Source organism: Anguilla anguilla, chromosome 9, assembly GCF_013347855.1.
Source record: "Anguilla anguilla isolate fAngAng1 chromosome 9, fAngAng1.pri, whole genome shotgun sequence".
NCBI lineage: Eukaryota > Metazoa > Chordata > Actinopteri > Anguilliformes > Anguillidae > Anguilla > Anguilla anguilla.
This window is the reverse complement of record NC_049209.1, coordinates 37,532,903-37,554,191: the sequence shown is the minus strand read 5'-3', so window position 1 is coordinate 37,554,191 and position 21,289 is coordinate 37,532,903. Positions and strand designations below refer to the sequence as shown.

Here is a 21,289-nt window from a genome sequence, read left to right as displayed (position 1 = left end):
AAATGTATGATGCCTGTCTGTTGTGATATTGTTGTTGCCACTATTATAAGGTTGTATCTAATCAGCTTGGTAGCTTACTTCCCAACCACAAAATGGGGTCTTTTCTTTTTTTCCATCTCTGTCCTATTCGCTGAAATAGCATCACATGTACTATTTCCATGTCTCCTATTGGTTGTCATCCAATGGCTTAACATTAGCCATTTCTGCATTTAACTTTTCATTCCCCATTCATCTATGGGATTTTTTTCCCCAAAAAACTTAAAATATTTCAAAAAAGATTTTGAATTTCAACAAACTTCAACAACCACGCTACCCTGAACCAAGATGAATATTATACAATTTGAATGGTATGTCTAGGTGGAAAGAAAATGAGAATAAGAAAAATAATAAATAGAATACAAAATGGCGGCCAAATCAATATGGCACCGACCCAATTAGCACTTACCTGTGTTTTTAATGAGGGCTTTAGTCATTGTAGCAAGTTTTAAGTCTCTGTAAAGGAATTGCGATTTTAAATGAATTTTTGAGAATTTTTCAGATATTTGGATCTCAATCGCACCACCATGTGGTTGGATTGGGCTAAACCTGGAGTCTTAATCTACTTTCATTAGCTTGTTTGTTCAATCACCTAGCGGCCATGACGCCAGCATCCTAAGATTGCTCAGCTCAGACTTTCTGTGTTCCTGCAAACAAATTATGAGTTGAAAACACAAACTCTATGTTCTAGCTTTATTAGTAGACGATTCAGGACAACTTTGCCGAAGACTGAGTTTCTAAGCACCAGCATTGTTGCGCTGGACGTCCATTTAACAAGCACGCCCTCCCTGCAGTCTCATCTGCAACTATACCCCCACGCATAACACACTGGACAATAGTGTCTATCTGGGCATGCATAAGAACATACTTTTACCACTAAAAATGTGTATTCCATCATAGCAACAAGATAAAGCCAACAGTAGCCGAAGGTATTGTTGGCAAAACTACCTTGTTGTTACAACACGGCTCCTGCTCGAAGCTTGTGCTCTTTCCCAATTGCTTGTGTCTGACACATACTTCCTGTTTGTGGTGGAAAGAGTGAGGGGAGTTTGAAAAAGTTAGTTACATTATTGTATTGTGCTTTAAAGTGTGTATTTGATATTAGTTTGGGCTTTTTGTTCAAACAAAACCCCCATATTACAAGTAAGGTAAGACGGTTTTCCTCCTAAGGCGAAAAATTTTTGTGATTGTTAAGGGACTGGGGGGCTTTTCCACTTTTTTCTCCGTTAAGCACTCGACTAGCAAACTAGCCGGTTAGATAATTTGGCCTCCTTCTTGCTGAACAAAGGTTTTTTGTGTGGTCTTTCAACCCCCGGGAGCAAAATATTATTGTAGTGAGATAGTTTGCCCTTATTGTTATTGTTATAATATCATACATTTATCCCAGCTAAATTTTGGCTGTATTTTGTTCTGAGACATAATTAACATATTTCCTTGTACAATTGTTCCTTCAGTTATTGTTATTTAGTATAAAGATAGCAAAGTTTTATTTATTTATTATTTATTATAACTGGAGTGATTCCATTCTGGGTAGTGCACCTGAACCAGAGGGGTACTGCTGTACTGGGCCAGCGTACGCTTAAAGTAGTACAAGATTATTTAAACTAGGGACTTGGGGGGCAGGGAGGTCAGAAAATGAAAAAGGTAGGAAAGTGCAGACTGCCAGGAGGGAAGCTTCCGTCAGGGCTTCCTATAATAGTGTGAACACTAATGAAGTCTTGTTAAAGCAAAGTTGTAGTAAGGGTGGTTTGGGATGGCGGGGGATGAGGGAACGGGAGAGGATGTGTAGAAGTAATTATCCCTAAATGTCTTTGCTTAAATGCTTGAAGTATGAAAAATAGATTTTTGGAACTTGAGGTTGCTATAAATGGGGGGGGGGGGGGTTGTGACATAGTTGGGAATACAGAGACATGGCTTGGGGATTAGGATGGGGATGAATATAATATAGAAGGGTATAAACTCATTAGGAAGGATAGATCCAGTAAGAGAGGTGGGGGTGTAGCTCTCTATGTAAAAGAAAATTTTAATGTTCAGAAAATTCCATAAACTGACCAGCTGGTGTCTAGAGAGGATATTTGGATAAATCGCATAGGGGAATATGAAAATGGCCTTATGGTAGGAGTGTATTACCGGCCGCCAGCTTCAGACAGTAGTGTGAATTCAAGGCTCTTTGGAAAAATAAAACAAGCTTGTCGGGATTGTGAGACTATCATTATGGGTAACTTCAATTACCCTGCTATTAATTGGGAAATGATGACAGGACAAGGAAAAAGTGAGGAAGAATTTTTAGATGTTACAATTGTTTTGGCACAGTATGTCAATCAGCCCACAAGAGGGAAATCAGTTCTGGATCTGGTGATGTAATGATCCGGACAGAATTTGTAGCATAGAGGTCATTGAGTCACTTGGGACTAGCGATCATTCTGCAGTTAAATTTGATGTATTATGACAAATTACAAGGCCTCCTCTGTGGTCAGAATTTTTAATTTTAGATGAGCCAATTTCAACAAGATGCGAGAAAATTTAAGTAATATTGACTGAGTGAAACTTCTTAACTGCAAGATGAAAAGTGGGGTAGGTTCAAAAGGGTTATTCTTGAGGCGCAAAGTGAATTTATTCCAAAGGTCAGGAAAAGTACGTTGAAGAAGCGCTCCCCCCAGTGGATGAACTAAGCCATATGGGAGAGTTTGAGAAAAAAACAAAACTGCATAAGATACATAAAAATGACCACTGAGAGTAATAAGGCTAAATATTGTAATATGCATGCTAAAGTTAAAAAATAACTACAGGAAGCGAAGAGGCTCTTTGAAAGGCAAATTTCCCAAGATGCAAAAAGTGATCCTAAATGTTTCTTTCTGTAGTAGGAAAAGGAAAGTCAAAGAGGACATCAGATGCATCACCAATGAAGACGGACCATTGCTTTCTAAGAATAAAGATATTGCTGATGCCTTAAATAGTTATTTTGTTGAGAGTTTTACTAGAGAAGAGGTTACTAATAGACTGGAAGGCATATTCAGTACTCCGAAAGTCTTATCAGATATTGAAATAGAGGATAAAGTACTGCATGAACTACGTAAACTAAAGACAAACAAGGCAGCAGGTCCTGATGGCATATACCCAACAGTACTCAATGAGTTAGCTGAAATCATTTTTAATCCACTGGCATGTATTGTTAGACAGTCCTTAGAAACTGGAAAAAAGTAGGAATTAGAAGATGTATTTCAGAGTGGATTCAGAACTGGCTACAGGGTAGAACAAAAAGAGTAGTAGTAGGAGGGATATTATCTGAGCAGGGAGCTGTTAGATGTGGAGTCCCACAAGGATCGGTGCTGGGACCACTGCTCTTCCTCATTTATATCAATGACCTTGACAGGGACAAAACCTGCCAAATGAAATTTAATATAACCAAATGTAAAGTTCTGCATGTGGGAAATACAAACATTAGGCAGGATTACTTTATGGGAGGAAAATTTGGAATGTGCTCAGTTTGAAAAAGACTTGGGAGTAGTGGTTCATCAAAGCCTTTCCAGTTCTAGACACAGTACAATAGCAGTAAAAGAAAAAGGCCAACAGGATGCTGGGATATACAGCCAAAAGTATTGAGTATAAATCCAAGGAAGTTATACTTAGCTTATACAATACATTTGTTAGACCACACTTCTGTATTGTGAGCAGTTCTGGAGACCGTACTACAAGAAACATATAGAGGCTCTGGAAAAAGTTCAAAGAAGAGCAACAAAACTGATTCTTGGTATGAAAGATAAAAGCTATGGGGAAAGACTTAAGATGCTTAACCTCTTCAAGCTTAGTAAAAGGAGAAAGGGGGTGATTTGATTGAGGCTTTTAAATTCATAAAGGGGATCAACAAAGTTAACTACAAGAGATTTTTTTTTTTGGTGATATATTGTCTTTAGTCTTTAGTGACGAAAAACAGCTCATAAATAAGTCACCTACTGAATTTCTACATAGCATACAACGTTGTTAGGCTTTTCACAGATGTTTGCGCAACATTTATCCTGCATTTAAAAATAAAAGGTGCGCAAGTCAGGTGACGCAAGTTTTGAAATCGTTTGTAACCAACAAAGGACTGATTATAACAATATAATCTATAGGGTATTTTATTAAAAGAGCACACTATTTAGCAGTGAGGGACAACATCTAATGAATGTGTAGCTTTATTGATACAGAATCCATTGGGAAATGCTTACTGAAAACATACTCTTTCATTCACATTTTATTTAGATGACATTATCATGCAGTCAAAGAGCTTGGTTAAGTTGTACATTACATTACATTACAGGCATTTGGCAGACGCTCTTATCCAGAGCGACGTACAACAAAGTGTATAACCATAACCAGGAACAAGTATGACAAAAACCCTAGAGAGGTCCAAGTGCAGGGAACAACCGCATAGTTCAACTTGGACCCTGAAGGTTAAACTGTTCAACACTAACACAAACGAGAACAGCAACAACGCAGCCTATGCAAAAATACAAGCAGTAGTTAAGACTTTGTAAAGTCTTAACTACAAGCAGTAGTTAACTTTACTAAGTCACCTACAAAACAGCTACCTAGTTACAACCCTAAGCTTAAAGTTCGCAGAAACAACTCGAATCTAGGCACCGAAACGTGGATTTGCGGTTATTTTGTGTCAGGTATGTTGGATTTTTGGGTAAAATCATACCTTAATAATTTATATGCTTGGCTAGCTAATACTATCTAACCATCCCCCATTTGTTTGTAGAACACAAGGCTCATCATCATGGATGTTTTTTAATAAATGCTGACAAAAACTTTACAGTTACACAGAATATAAATGAAAGATGCTGAATATTTAATTGATGAGTAGTCAATACAGTAGCCTACATAACTTAAGGTATGATTTTACCCAAAAATCCAACATGCCTGACACAAAATGACAACCGCAAATCCACGTTTCGGTGCCTGGATTCCAGTTATTTCTGCGAATTGCAGCGATCCATTTGCTTCTCTTTTGTTTATCTTTCGGCAGTCTGTAAAAAAGATAACTCCGATTTCTTGTTGAATCTATTTGTACAGTCAATCGCACAACAGCTCTTTCCCATTTTAGATGTGTTTTTTGTGTTTTTTCACAGCATTCAAGCTGAACGCTAAGGCTATCACTCAGTAGTCTTTCTGCCACTCAGTGGGTGTAACCGCAGTGACTTCCACCTACTGTGACGTCATGTGCATATCCTCTATAAGAACATCCCATTCACTGTGTCAAAGGTTGAACAAGACTCTTCAGGACATTACATAATTGTAGTAGGCAGACTATACAATACACCAGTCATCCTGGCTAATGTTTATGCACCACACTGGGATGACAATTCATTTTTCACAATTTTTTTTGCCCAGCTCCCAAATATGGATACACACTATCTTATTCTCGGAGGGGATATGAATTGTGCACTATCACCTGCCCCAGACTGTAGCTCACCAAAAACTGGGACCACTTCCAAAGCAGCTCTTGCAATCCAGTTATTCCTCAATACAAATGGGTTATCTGATGCATGGCGCTTTCAGAATCCTACATCTAAAAGCTATTCCTTCTTCTCACCTGTTCATGGGACATACTCATCCATAGATTATTTCTTTCTGGATAAGAAGCTTCTTCCATTAATGAGTAAGTCTGAATATCAGGCAATAGATATTTCAGACCACGCCCCTTTATTGATGACCCTACGTATACCAACTTCTCACACCAACTATCGTCCTTGGCGTCTCAATTCATTATTGCTCTCTGATGAAGGTTTTGTACATTTTATCTCAACTGAAATAACCTCCTTTCTTGAACATAACCATACCCCGGGAATGTCTTCTTCAATAGTGTGGGAATCAATTAAGGCATACTTCAGGGGACAAATTATATCGTACAATGCACAACTCAGAAAACGTCATAATGCAAGAACAATTAACGAACGATATTCTAAATTTAGATGTGACACTGGCTCTTGCCCCATCTAACAATTTATTTAAACAGCCCTTCAAACTGAGTTCAACCTCTTATCAACCAGACGCACCGAAAACCTAATTAATAAAACACAGAGTAGGACATATGAATTTGGCGAAAAGACTGGGAAAATTCTTGCTCATCAGCTCCATCAAAAAAACGCAGATCAATCTATAGCTGAGATAAATGATGAATTGGGCACCAAGCACATAGATCATTCAGAGATTAATCTGTGTTTTCACAAATTTTACTCAAAGTTGTATACCACGGAATCTCTTGGGAATGACTCTTTGTTTGATTCATTTTTTGGAAAATTCGTAATTAATAATGAGACTGCAGTTGGTCTGGAAGAACCTTTTTCCATAGAGGAGCTTACAAATGCAATCAATTCCATGCAAAATGGAAAATCTCCGGGACCTGATGGGTTCCCAAGTGAATTTTTTAAGAAGTTCACCAACTTGCCCCTATTTTGCTCTCCATATTTGAAGAATAATTTATTACTGGCTCCCTTCCTCCGACCATGCAACAGGCGGTTATATCAACATAAAAATCCTTTGGAATGCAGCACATTTCGCCCTATTTCACTCTTAAATGTAGACAGTAAAATTCTCTCCAAGATGCTAGCCTGCCATTTAGAAGCTGTTTTACCCTTAATTGTATCTGATGATCAAACAGGCTTTATTTAAAAAAAAGTTTTTTAATACACAATGCCTATTTAATATCCTCTATGACCCCACTCCACCAGATATTCCGGAAATATTAATATCGCTTGACGGTGAGAAGGCATTTGATCGGGTGGAGTGGGATTATCTTTTTTATACCCTCAAGCAATTTGGTTTCAGTTCGAGATTTGTCTCTTGGATAAGGGTGCTCTATTCTTCCCCACTCACTACCTTTATCATTAGGAGGAAGAATCAATACAATCAAAATGAATGTGCTGCCCAAATTCTTATATGTATTTCAATGCATTCCTATCTTTTTAACAAAATCTTTTTTTTTGTCCATAGACAAATTGATATCTCAATTTATTTGGAACAAGAAAAACCCTTGAATACGTAAAGGCATGCTACAGCGGCACCGTCAACACGGCGGACTATCTCTCCCTAATTTTCAATTCTATTACTGGGCTGCTAATATAAGGAGTATGTTATATTGGAAGGGGCTTCCATCCCATGACACTGCCCCCAAATGGTTACAATTGGAGAACTTATCCTGTGGCCCCACTTCCTTATATGCCCTGCTCTGCTCAAAACTCCCCATATCTGAACCTATATCCAGGTACACTCCAAATCTGGTCGTGGAACATTCTTTTAAGATCTGGGCACAATTCAGGCGCTTTCTTTCACTCAGTGACCTCTCAGTCTATGTTCCTATAGTGAGAAATCACCTATTTACACTATCAATTACAGAGCTTTTGATGTTTGTGTTAAAAGAGGGGTCACCACAATAAGAGATATGTTTATTGATAATACTTTCATGTCCTTTGATCAGCTAAGGCTAAAGTTTAATATCCCCCATTCTCATTTTTTTAGATTTTTGCAACTGGGCAATTTTATATCAGCATCCTCCACTTATTTCCCATCACAACCACCCAGCTCTCTTTGAGATTCCATTTTGAAACTTAATCCATGTTCCAAAGGGTCTATTGGGATAGTTTACTCCTTATTAAAGTCACATAATCTGGAACCCCTGGCTTTGTTAAGGAATCAATGGGAGGAAGATCTGGGGAACAGTTGCCTGATGAAGTTTGGAAGAAAGCTTTAGATAGGATACATTCCTCTTCAATTTGCTTACGACATTACAATTATCCAGTTTAAGGTTTTACATCGTCTTCACTGGTCTAAAGTAAAGCTAGCTAAATTCACGCCTAGTGTTAATCCTATGTGTGATCGATGCAGGCAAGCACCAGCCACCCGTTCACACGTTTTGGTTTTGTCCAAAACTAAATAGTTTCTGGCAATCAATATTTAAAACCTTTTCAGATGTTTTGGAAATATCCATAGAGCCTTCTGCTGCTACTGCAGTATTTGGAGTCGCTCCACAAGATATACATCTTAGTCGCCAGGCAAAAAATATGATAGCTTTTGCATCTCTTTTAGCTAGACGACTCATACTGCTTAAATGGAAGAACAAATTTCCTCCAACCTTTAAGCTATGGATCAAAGACCTTATACATCATTTGACACTGGAGAAAATTCGCTATTCTACAAGAGGCTGTGCTCAGAAATGTTATGCTATATGGCAACCATGTTTAACCCATATAGAAAAAATGGGCACCACTGATATTGCAGATTCGTACTACTGACCCCATATTATATATAGTTAACTTATTTATTTATAACTTTTAAATTTTATTTTATATTTTTGTATGTGTTTTTTTTCTCTTTCTTACTACTTATACATTTTCATTTATTTCCATTGTTATTATATTTTTAATTTTATTTATTTTATTATTTGTGTTTCACCTACAATTTCACATTGAATCTATTTATATGTTTATGTAATTATTTATAAAATCGATTCTGTTTGATTACTGAACAGTACAATAATACTATAATAGGGAAACATGGGGGGGGGGTTTATTATGTTTATCCAAATGTATCGGTGATTTATTGTAGTTTGTATGATTCTGAATACCAATAAAAAGACTTTGAGCAAATTAATTTTTACCCAGAAACCTTGGCTCATGCCAAACAAAGCATATATTCCAAATTTAATTTGTGCCAGCCAAAATTTTCTGCCATTTTGCATTTTTTGCTAAACCTAATTTTGCGAACTAGCCTGGGGCTGTTTAGGCTGTCATTACCAAAATTAGGCTAGAGAGATTCTCTAGAGTATGAAATGTAACAATTATCAAAAAATGTTAACATTTCAAAACAATATGGCCACTACAAGTAAATATATTGTTGTTGGTGTGATCATTTGTCTGACTACAGATGATATTTGCACCAATAAACCATAATGCCCATCATATTGAATTGGTAATTTGGTTTGTGATTATTAATCTGGCTGCAGTTTTGCAATGTAACAGGATCATTGTTTCCAAATTCTACCCTTTTTGCTTGGACCCCATGTATCTCTGCTTCTAGCTATATTTAGGAGCCAAGCACCAAAGGTGTAAAGGCACTTATTTTAATTGTGAGAACTTTTCATTATTATTATTAGAGGGCCAAGCACTGAAGGTGCAGAGGTACCCTATTGCTATAGTTAGTTTTATTATTTTTCTGCCATGGAAGTCTATGGCAGCCCCTATAACCGACTGGTCGATTTTTACAAAACTTTGCAGAATGGTAGAGGATCATGCCAACAGGCCATGAAACAAATTTAACATCGCTTAGCCAAAGGGGGGCGCTATAGCAAGCGATTGAAATAGCAAACTTTGAACAGGCATATCTCATGCCCCGTTTGACCTAGAATTATGAAATTTTGCACACATATGCCACTCCTCATGAGGAACAAATTTGCCTCGAGGACCCGTCACTTCCGGTTACTTAGATTTTCCGCCATTTTGAATTTTATGCAAAACTATAAACAGTTGAACTCCTCCTAGGATTTTTCACTGCTCTGCACGAAACTTGGTATACATAATCTATGAAGCAATGTCTACTAATTAACATATCGGATTTTTGGAAAGTTAAAAAACAATGCCACTATGAGCCAATGAATATTGCAGACGGCATTGGCTTTTCACATAAAGGTGTATAACTTCTAAAAGGTTTGACCTAACAACACAAAACTTCGTAGGCATATCAGCACACATAAGCGGAGGCTAACCCTCCAAATGGACAGGGAGCAAATATGAAGCCGATTGACCATAAGGTGGCGCTATCATGAGCTAATAGGTGTGGTTTTTGGACAAATTTGAACAAGCATATCTCCTGCCCCATTTGAGCAACAGTCATGATATTTTGGACATATGCGTAACTCGTCTAGCGTAACACATTTCCCACAAGGACCCATAAGCTCCGCCCATTAGATCTTATGCAAATTAGACTTTTTTGAAAAATGCTTCAAATGCTACTAATCCTGTATGATTTGATAACACTATGTAACCGCCCGTTTTGGTGTCACAAAACTTTGCATAATGATTGACGGTGACTCCAAGGTCACTCTGAGTGACCACATGGTAGCTCAAATGTTGCAATGGCGTGTTGTGCTTGCTGCTTGGCCCCCGTAATCACTGCTTGCAGCTATATTTGTTATTATTATTATTATTATTATTATTATTATTATTATTTTGTGTGTTGATAGATGACCAAGCAAGGTATCCAGACATCAAGTTTTGTATCAGTTCATTCACCCCCCCTAGCACCACCACCGAGTGAAATTTGACATTAGATGTTGTTTGTTTTCTACTGTTTTGCCTAGTGTGACGATTCTTTTTTCTCCATATTAGGTTTCTAAATTCTACATTTAGAATTTTTTGAAAAACATTTTAAATGTCTTCTCCTACATCTTTGAATGGATCACCACATTTGGTGAATTTGGCATGAATTGTCTCAACAGTACTATGACCATAAGGTAGAGCACATATTTATTTAAAATGTAAAATCACTGTTACATTGCAGACATTTTTTTTGTTGCCATTTTTCTCCCATTTTCTCCCCAATTTAGTTGTTATACTGATTCCCCGTGTGGACCATCCACATTCCTGGTCGATGCACTGTCGGTCTGGAGAGGGTGTAGACTGCCACATGCCTCCTCCGATACATGTGGAGTCGCCAGCCGAGGAGTTTCACTGGGAGAGCATAACGCGCACGGAGGTTCACGCTATCTCCCCCAGATCCCCTCCACGCTGGACAGGCGCCCCGACCAACCAGTAGGAGTCGCTAATGCAGCGATCAGGACTCATACCCTCATTGGCTTCCCACCCGCGAACACTGCCAATTGTGTTCGTAGGAACGTCTGACCAACGTCTGACCAAGTACCGCTGCTGCTGATTGAACCCAGGTCTCTGCGGTGGTAGGCGAGTGCTCATACCTCTACACTACCCAGACGGCCACATTGCAGACATTTTAAACTTGTCATAGTCATAAATGTACTAATATGGAACATAATATGTCTCTTATGTCTCGCCACCAAGTTGGATTGCCACTGTTTTGGAAATGCTATTAGCAGTTTTCCTCTGCTCCTTGTTTTGACCTAATGAGTGAGATATATGAAACTTGGGACAGTCATAAAAGGTATGATTGTATGGCCACTGAGTAATTTTGTCAATAGTTGGCCACTTGCTGGTGTTATGGCTGTCATTTGAATTTCCAATAATCAAATAATGATGAGAAGAATGCTTTTCCAGACTAAATTAGTGGTCTGATTATCTACAGACTGGATAGTATCTATCATCGTATCAAGCCTAGTCTTGAAAAACCCCAAAAACTCTTTCTGCCTCTATTATGTGACCGGACAGGCTATTCCACACATTGACTACTCTCTGCGTGAAAAAAAAATCTTCCTAATGTCTGTACGGAATTTACCTTCTGCTCATTTCTATTTATGTCCCCTCATTCTACTAACAGAACTCAACCTGAAGAATCTCTTGTCGTTCACTTTGTTGATCTCCTTTATGAATTTAAAAGCCTCAAAAAGATCATCCCTGAGTCTCCTTTTACTAAGCTTAAAGAGATTAAGCATCTTAAGTCTATCCTCATATCTTTTATTTTTCATACCAGGAATCCATTTAGTTGCTGTTTTTCCAGCCTTTTCCAGAGCCTCTATATCTTTCTTGTAGTACAGTCCCCAGAACTGCACACAATACTCCAAGTGTGGTCTAACAAATGTATTGTATAAGATAAGTATAACTTCCTTGGATTTATACTCAATACTTTGGGTATATATCCCAGCATCCTGTTGGCCTTTATTCCTGCTATAGCACAGTGCCTAGAACCAGAAAGGCTTTGATCAACTATTACTCCCAAGTCTTTTTCAAAGTGAGCACATTCCAATTTTGTTCCTCCCATAAAGTAATCCTGCCTAATGTTTTTATTTCCCACATGCAGAATGTTACATTTGGCTATATGAAATTTCATTTGCCAGGTTTTTGCCCAGTTCTGGATTTGATTTAAATCTTCTTGGGTTACTGAAGTAGCTTCCAAACTATTAGCTGGGCCTCCCGGTTTTGTATCATCTGCAAATTTGACTAATGTACTAATGTCCCTGTCAAGGTCATTGATATAAATGAGAAAGAGCAGTGGTCCCAGCACCGATCCTTGTGGGACTCCACTTCCAACAGCTCCCTGCTCAGATAATATCCCTCCTACTACTACTCTTTGTGTTCTATCCTGTAGCCAGCTCCGAATCTACTCTGAAATATGTCCTCTAATTCCTACTGACTTCATTTTTCTAACAAGTTTCATGTGGTACCTTATCAAATACCTTTTGGGAATCTAAGCAGATAATATCATAACCCTTGTTATACTCAAAACACTTAGTAGCTTCTTCAAAAAATACCAGAAGGTTTGTTAGACATGACCTTACGAAAAACATGCTGGCTATCTAGGATGTTGCTATTTTCAAAAAATACTTCCAACTTGTCTCCAATGATAGATTCCAGTATTTTACATGTGATGCAATTTAAAATTACAGACCTGTAGTTTCCTGGATCAGTACGGTCCCCTTTCTTATATACGTATTTGTATTATATTACCTAGCTTCCAGTCCTCAGGTATTTCTCCAGTTTCTAAGGACTGTCTAAACCTATCTGCCAGTGGTTTAAAAATGATCTCAGCTTTGAGTACTCTTGTGTATATGCCATTAGGACCTGCTGCCTTGTTTGTCTTTAGTTTAAGTAATTCACCCAGTACTTCTTTATCCTCTATTTCAATATCTGATAAGACATTCTGAGTACTGAATATGCCTTCCCGTCTATGAGGCCCTGTTCAGACCTGTACTTTGTGTCTAGATATATCCAGATTGTGTCTAAATTCAGTCGAGATGAATGTCAGTTCACACGGCATCAGAATGCGTCTCCACATGCGTCTCGAGCGACCACTTGTGCTCGGATCTTACTTCCCCGCTCAATATGCAACTAAACACGCACATCATTTCCGTTTGCAAAGACCAAATGCGTTGTTGTTTTTAACCGGCGGGAAGCAGCAATGCACTACCTGTGCCTAGTCTGCCAGAAATTAAAAGAAAAAGAAGAAGAAGTTTGCAAAGACTTTGGCGCATGGGAAAAATCAAAACAAAAACAGACTGGGTCTATTCCATGGCATGTTCAAGGCAAACCAAATCGCCCAAGATGTTTGACGCACTCGTAATATGTCTCTATGCGCTTTTCGAAAAAAAATTTTCCGAAAAATGTTGTGGACAAAGCCAGCTTGCACGATTTGAACCAACCAAAATGATAGTTCTATCCGCTTCTGTTTTGCTACAGAAAACAATGTGACATATGACTTAGCTATGCCCAGAAGTCCTCAATAATAATAGTATTTTCCAAGAAATTATGAAAAAGCGTTGACAACGATTCTTTAGGTGCCTTTATGTGCTTTTACTGTTACCACAGAGTGAATGCGTAAATGAATGCGATGATAAGAACATTTTCGGTTATGCTGACCTATAAAACGCTATTCCAAAAGCAAAATTAGACATGTTAAACATCGTTAGAAAGCTTATACTCTCACCTACTGAATAAATTAATTGTCAATCAAGCCAGACTGTACTAAAAAGGGTGACAACGCCATAAACAACACGTGTGGTATTACGCACAGCTGTTTTGGAAGGTACCCAGGCATCACAAATGCCTGTATATTTCACAAACGGATTGTCCAAGGCTGCGTTTCCCAGAGTCTCCTTAGTGCTACGTGCATCGTAAGGTATACCTTAAGGTCTTCCTTTAGGTCTCAAGCTGTTTCCCAGCGCCTCCTTTAAAAGGGTGGCCTGAGGCACTCGTAAGCTGTCCCTTAGCGATGCGCTCCGCTCATCCTGTCACAGTTTTAGCCTTATTATGCCAACATTTTGCTTTTCAAATCGACTACAGTGCGCATATAGTAGCACATCTGCTTGCGAAAATTACATAATTAATTTTCGTAAAGTTAATATTAAACTATCCAATCAACCTTTCTGTGCATAGCACGTCATGAGAATGTTTCACCTGCCTATTCCCATCACGATGGTAATTAAGGCCTATCCATAATACTAATCCAGTTTGTGAAAAAAAAAGTTTTTTTACTTTATACGTAGTGGAGCTAACTGAGGATATTGCTTTTCTGACTGCATATGCTGTAGAAATTAGTTTGTTTGTGTGTGAGTCAATGATCACTCTGACTTGGAACAAACCGCCGGTTTATTAACCCTCTGGGGTCGAGAGCTCTGCCGGCAGAGCTGGACAAGATGAAATTTACTTTCGTTTCTATTTGGATGATTAACTTCACGTGCTGTTATCATACACACGCAACAAAAACATTGACAGAAGCCTTAGAATCGCGACTTTCCAATGCAAATAATATGAATTGTTTTAAATGTTCTAAATTTGATTAATTAGATCATGTATGCTTCGTTAAACTTTACTCATTACTATGTGAATTTCGCTCAGCAGGAAGTCCGCCCAAATCGCATTCACATGTTAACAACATTATAATTACTCTCCATAGAAGGAGACTAAAGGAGATCCATGTGAGAAATGCCAAGTCTGCGAAAGCGGGATAGAATGTCAAAGTGTCACCTAATTCACTTCTTTTGAGGTGAACATTTCGTTTAATTTTGGAAAATGGTCCGTCCGGAAGCCGACACTGATGAACAGCGGTGTCATTTCAAACAGCGAACTGATCCAGCTGAGGATTAACTTCATACGTAAGTATATTTTTTATGATCATATTGGTAAATATGTGTATTGTATTGCAACGTATCTGTGTGTTTGTAGGAATATCTAGCAATATGCGCGTTTGTAAATTCCCACACTACGAACGATTCAAACTATTGCATCTCAAAATTATAGGCTAGGCTCTCTGCGTCTGGTTGTGTTAGAAGTATCAGGTAGACTATGTTTTTCGATCATATTGGTAATAAATAGCTCGTGGCGTGGCTAAGATTCTAATACTGATGTCCTCGCACAATCGATATTAGCATACTGTAAGTAAATTCGGGAAATAGCAATATAATAACCACTTAGCTAAACAGACCTAGCCTACTTCAGATTGAGGCATTGTTATTGATGAGTTGCGTGTAGTTGAGCTGGAATATCAATTTTAGTTGATTTAGTTTAGTTTTAGTTTATTTAGTTTGGCTAATGTTGTTTCATTGATAGCTTGCATTATTTGTAAATGTGTGCTGTATTACATTCTCTGTGTGTTTGTAGGAATATTCACTAATATGCGCGCTTGTAAATTCCCACACTACAAACGATTCTAACCATTGCTTCTCAAAATTATAGGCTACCTCTCTGCATCTGGTTGTGTTTGTTTGGTTTTGTTTTCATTAGTTAGTGGTTTGCCCCTTTTTTGTAAAGCACATTTAATTTTCACCTGTTGAAGGAAATGTGCTATATAAATAAAGTTTGATTTGATGTCACATTTTCTAACAATTTTGTTTTTATCATATTTACAGAGATGCTGATCAGGAAACACGGCCTAGTTCACTAGCTAAGAGGCCACGCAAGCATTGCAAGAGTACACCAGTCTCATCTCATCTTCCATGCGTATAGTTTGCTTCAATAAAGGTTCTGAAAATCAAAAGATGTCTTTGTTTCTGTCTTCTAAATGGCTCACTGAGTCTTTGTCTTAGTGGTGGGGAGGCATGCGGCCAGGTGTGAATAGCCTACTTAGCTGGCAGGTCGTCCTACCCAATGCATATTCATTACAGAAAGGCCATTTGCCCTCCCATTCTCACCTGATGTTGAAAAATAGTAGTCACAACACTAACTTTTAGCAGTGTATTTTATATTTCTCATTGGATTTGCTAAAATATTTTGTCATCTTTTGATACCCAAGACCTTGATGAACACATTTCAGTGACCAAAAGTCTTATTCACAATTGTTCAGTGTGCTTTATTACAACATTCCTGTGCATGTTCAAAACTACTGTTTACAGTTTGTGTTTTTAGAGCAGTTTACAATCCACACATGATTATGACCTACTTACTGCTGCCATATTATTGTAGCTGAGTCTGTGCTGAAAACAAAGATATGAAACACTTTGGAATCACTGTATATAAAGTTGATGAAATTTACACAAATGTCAGAGCATCGCACAATTACCAGTGTGCCTCATTTTACCCTTAGACCCCAGAGAGTTAAGAATATAAAACCCGTGTGAGCAAAGCCGACGTTGAGTGAGTCTACTTGCATGACCGAACTAGAGGGAACTGATTGGCCTAGCCATAAACACATACAGGTACGGTGGCTCATAATGAACAAACATAGCCAAATGAGCTACATCCCCTTCCTTTAGTTCGCACCTCCTATATATAACAAAATAGCACTGGGTAAATATCAACATTACCGAACATTTCTTTCTTACCATGTTGTTTTACGATTTTCGGTAAACAGCCCAATAATCAGAATCAGAATCAGAATCAGAATCGAATTTATTGCCAAGTACATTTACACATACGAGGAATTTGCTTTGGTCAACACACCGAGGCAGCCATCTGCGGCGCCAAATATAATGAATATAATGATATTCTTGGTTAAACTTAAGATTATCCAACAGCAAATCAAGGTGGATGAAAATATCAATTTAACAGGTAGGCCTATTCATAAGGCATATCCGGTATAGAATTAATCATGGTCAATTTCCACAGACGCGCTTTTGCCTTTCATCTATGATCATTTTTGCACTGCAGAGAAAAGTCCACGGGAATCAGTGGATATGCTGCTACAGTTGCCCCTATATTGTGTGACAAAAACAAATGAACATTGGACCTTTGTTTCAATAAGAACAAAATGATTCACCCATAAGTAGCCTATATCCTTTTTCCTGGGCTTCCAAGAAGTCCGAGACTATAGCTTATATGTCCCGATTGATGCTCTTTATTTTATCTTTTGTAGCCTATATGTAGGCTACGTATTTATTGAAACTATCACAAGGTCTCGTCTTGACTCTTAAAGAGATTAGCAGATGATCTTTAGTAGGCATAGCTTCCTCTTCTGCAATATTAGATTTATGTAAAATGATTATGACAACACTTGTTATATTAAAATGTCATTCATAAGCCTTTACAAGTGAGACAAGTGATTCGCTTGGCATCGATTGATAAACTTTTCAGCAGCACAGTGAAGGCCAGCTCCAACTTACGACGTACCTTTGGAAGTGTCCCTTAAGGGAACTGTTAAGGTATAGTCTGGGAAACACTCGTAAAAAAGCGGTTTCCCTTTTAAAGGTATACCTTAGAAACTTTCGTAAAACATTAAGGTACATCGAAACTGGGAAACGCAACCCAAGACAATATATGACCGCTCAGTCTCAAAATGCTATGCATAAAACCAATGTTAAGGTTGTATATTTATTCAATATTTGGTCCCAGATTTTGACTGTAGAATGACATGGTATCATTTTTTAAAAACTTTGTCTTGTTTATTTTGTTATTCAGTGTGGCTTCTTCTTCTTGTCTCACACTTTTTGATGTCAGTTGACTAGGCGGTCCTTCAATGTGGCCCAGGACGCATTCGTGTACACACTGCTAAAAGGATGTGGCCATATGCGACCCAGACCACCTTCGAATGTGGTCTGAGTGATCCAATCTCAATGCGTCCTAAATGCCTCTTACGTGCATTCACACCTGTAGTTAGAGCTGTCTACTTGTGATCGGATCACCCAAGATGCATTTTAATGCCAGGTCTGAACAGGGCCTGAGTAACCTCTTCTCTAGTAAAACTCTCAACAAAATAACTATTTAATGCATCAGCAATATCTTTATTCTTAGAGAGCAATGCTCCTTCTTCATTCCTGATGTACCTGATATCCTCTTTGACTATCCTTTTCCTACTATCATATTGAAAGAAAAATTTTGCATCTTGGGCCTAAAGAGCCTCTTGGCTTCCCATAGTTCTTTTTTAACCTTACCACATATATTACAATATTCAGCCTTATTACTCTCAGTGCTGTCATTTTAATATATCTTATACAATGTATTTATTTATTTATTTACTTATTTATTTATTTAATCATTTTAATCATTTTATTCTGGCCGCAGAGGAGCCCTTGTTAATTTTCCATAATACATCAATGCTACAAATTCTGTTTGGATCATTACATAGCACCAGATACAGAATTGATTTCCCTCTTGTAGGTTAATTTACATACTGTGCCAAAAGAGGTCGTTTATAACATCTAAAAATTCTTCCTCACCTTTTCCTTGTCCTGTCATCAATTCCCAATTAATAACATACTACTTAAAAATATTTGAAATCATCTCTAATAATAGTCTCACATTCATGACAAGCTTGTTTTATGTTTCCACATAGCATTGAGTGCACACTACTGTCTGAAAATGGCGGCTGGGAACACACGCCTACTGTATGGCTCTTTTTATGATCCCCTATGAGCTTTATCCAGATATTATCACTAGGCATGAGCTGGCCAATTTATGGAATTTTTTGGACATTCAAATTTACATAGAGAGCTACTCCCACTCTTACTGGACCTATCCTTCCTAATGAGTTTGTACCCCCCCCCCCCCATTCTTCTCCCCAAGCCAAGTCTCTGTAATCCCAACTATTGGCTAGCCCCCACTATTCATAGCAGCTTCAAGTTCCAAAAATGTATTTTTTTAATACTTTTCTAGCATTTAAACAAAGAAATTTCAGATTATTAATTCTACACATCCTCTCCTGTTCCCTTACCCCCCGCTGTCCCAAATTTTCTACAACTTTGCTTTCAAAAAACTTAATTAGGATTCACACTATTATAGGAAGCCCTGACAGCTTCCATCCAGGTTGTCCCTACCATGATCACTCTGACTTACCAGTCCCCCATGTCTCCAGTTTAAATAATCGTTAAGCATATGCTGGCCCAGCGCGGCAGTACACCTCCAGTTCAGGTGCAACCCGTTATGCTTGTACAGGTCACCTCTGTCCCAGAAGGAGTTCCAGTGCCCCATAAACATGTACCCCTCTTTCCTACACCAGGTTTGTGGATCACCACAAAATTTGGAAACCATAATCTTGAGAGTACCATGACCAAAACTTATGAAAAAGATAGTTGCTAGGTCAAACAATAGGGCTGCTGTAAACAAACTAATTTGAAGGTCAAGGTGCCAAGTAAGAAGTGAGCCATATCACTGCATTGCTTTGTTGTTTTGATGTCAAACTTGGACCCTTTAAATACTTAATTTATATGCTAATAAAATGTTAAAACACCTGCAGGTCTGTAAGAGTTTGCAACATAACAACAAAAAGAAAATAACCAACATAACTTACCAAATGAAAATCATTGTGAAAAGATTTGTTCTGCATATTCCATCTTCTTTTTTTCTGTTTCTTCCTCAGAATTTGCTATTTGGTTCAAAGGACCAAATCTCCTCCTGTGCCAGCTCCCACATCTACTCCAGGATCCAAAACGAAAGCCAAGACAAAATAGATAAGAGAAGAAGAATGGGTGGAGGAATGTTATGTAAAGGTTTTAAGAGCTAGAGTAAAAAGTGTTGCATGTAAAATTCTCTTAGTTGCTTAGTAAGGTTAGTTTGTTGTATACCAATACCAGTCTGAAATCTCCAAGGGGACTGGTAAAGCTCCTGAATTAACTGTCCTCTGTTTCTTAGCTACAGATGGTTGGGATTGGTGTTTCTGGTGTTATTTTACAGTACAGAACCACATTATTGTATTTCACCATGCCCCATAATTAATTTATATAAGTAAAGTCAAACTGGAGTGATTCAGCTCCATTTAATGTTAAAAACACAGAGCTGAGTATCTGGTTTGTTGTGTAAAATCTGTCACAACGTTCGTGCTGGTAATGATCCTGCCTTGTTTTGCTGTTGTGCTTTTTATTTTCAATCCAGACAAAATGTATTCAGGTACAATTTAATATTGTATAATATTTATAAATATATGTAGGGCTGATACCCCTATATGATGATACCTTTCAAAATATCTTGCTCTTAATTAAGCAATTAATTGCCCCTTGACTCAATGGAGGGGACTTTTACTGTACTGGTGCTTCAAGCTGTATCAACCCACTAAACCCTGATGGAATAGATGAGTCAAAAAGCAGCGGTCCCATTCAAATGTTGCGACTTGCATGATTGAGATTGAATAGTTGAATTATGTACACAAAAACATTTGTTTCCCTCGTAATAAATGTTAAATTATTGGATAAAATAAAATACAAAAGTGCCATTGTAATGTAACCTGTTGCTTTGGTGCTTTTTAACCTACAGTATTTTTCTACATAAAATAATTTTTTTTCAATTTACATTACATTACATTCATTTGGCAGACGCTTTTATCCAAAGCGACGTACAAGAAGTGCATTTTCATGATCGTAGACAACTGCTGAACACGGGTTCAGTAAGGTACAATTACTTATTTTGTACAGCTATTTCTAACCGAGAACAATGAACACTATCCAGGTCTAACATCTGCAAAGCCAAACTAGGCAGAAGAATAAGCTACAGTATTAGGACAAATACAATTTACCAAGAAGTGCAGGGATGGGGCAACATGTAACAAGTGACAGGAAAAAGGGTTTTTTTTTTTTTTTTTTAAATATATATATATACACAGCATGGTGGTGGTTATTCTAGGTATAGTCTGAAGAGATGAGTCTTCAGGCCACGGCGGAAGATGGATAGTGAGGGGGAGGTTCGGAGAGGGACGGGGAGTTCGTTCCACCACTGGGGAGCTAGGGTGGAGAAGCTGTGATCCCTTTGGGCGGGTGGGAGGGGTTACAAGACGAAAAAATAAAAATAATTATTTTTTCGTCTTGTAACCCTAATAATTAATGCAAGTAATTTTCAATTACTGATGGCAGATCAGATTCAATTACTCATGCCCATTCAAGCTCAGGGGGGGACATGCCCCACCAGATTTTTGATATCTGGATTTTTAATATTTTTATTTTATTTTATTACTGTTATTTTTTATAATCTGTAGTTATGATCATTGTATATTATGAGTCAAAAATGTCACAGTTATGTCACAGATCATACCTCAAAGTCACACACCCCCATTCCCTATGGTATTGGTTTCTTCCAAAAGTTGCTGGATGAAATCGGTTCGCAACAGCAGTTACGCACACACACAGCACTCTGTTGCACATCAATGTTGGAGGAGATGTAGGCTACAGCTTAACGGTGTGTTGCTGAAGTGGTTAGTAGAGCATCAATCCCTTTTTCAAACGTGTGAAAAT

The 21,289-nt window shown here is 38.0% G+C and overlaps 1 protein-coding gene across 3 annotated transcripts in view; it reads left to right on the top strand.

Annotated features, from left to right (window-relative positions):
* Window positions 1-20,288, top strand: part of rtn2b (reticulon 2b) — a 149,002-nt gene extending 128,714 nt beyond the window's left edge. For all 3 annotated transcript variants that reach the window (XM_035433575.1, XM_035433576.1, XM_035433573.1), the window contains exon 7: window positions 19,429-20,288. In XM_035433575.1, coding sequence (XP_035289466.1) covers window positions 19,429-19,519 — 91 coding nt within the window. In that variant the 3' untranslated portion in view covers window positions 19,520-20,288. The remainder of the gene's footprint in view (window positions 1-19,428) is intronic.
* Window positions 20,289-21,289: the final 1,001 nt, after the last annotated feature.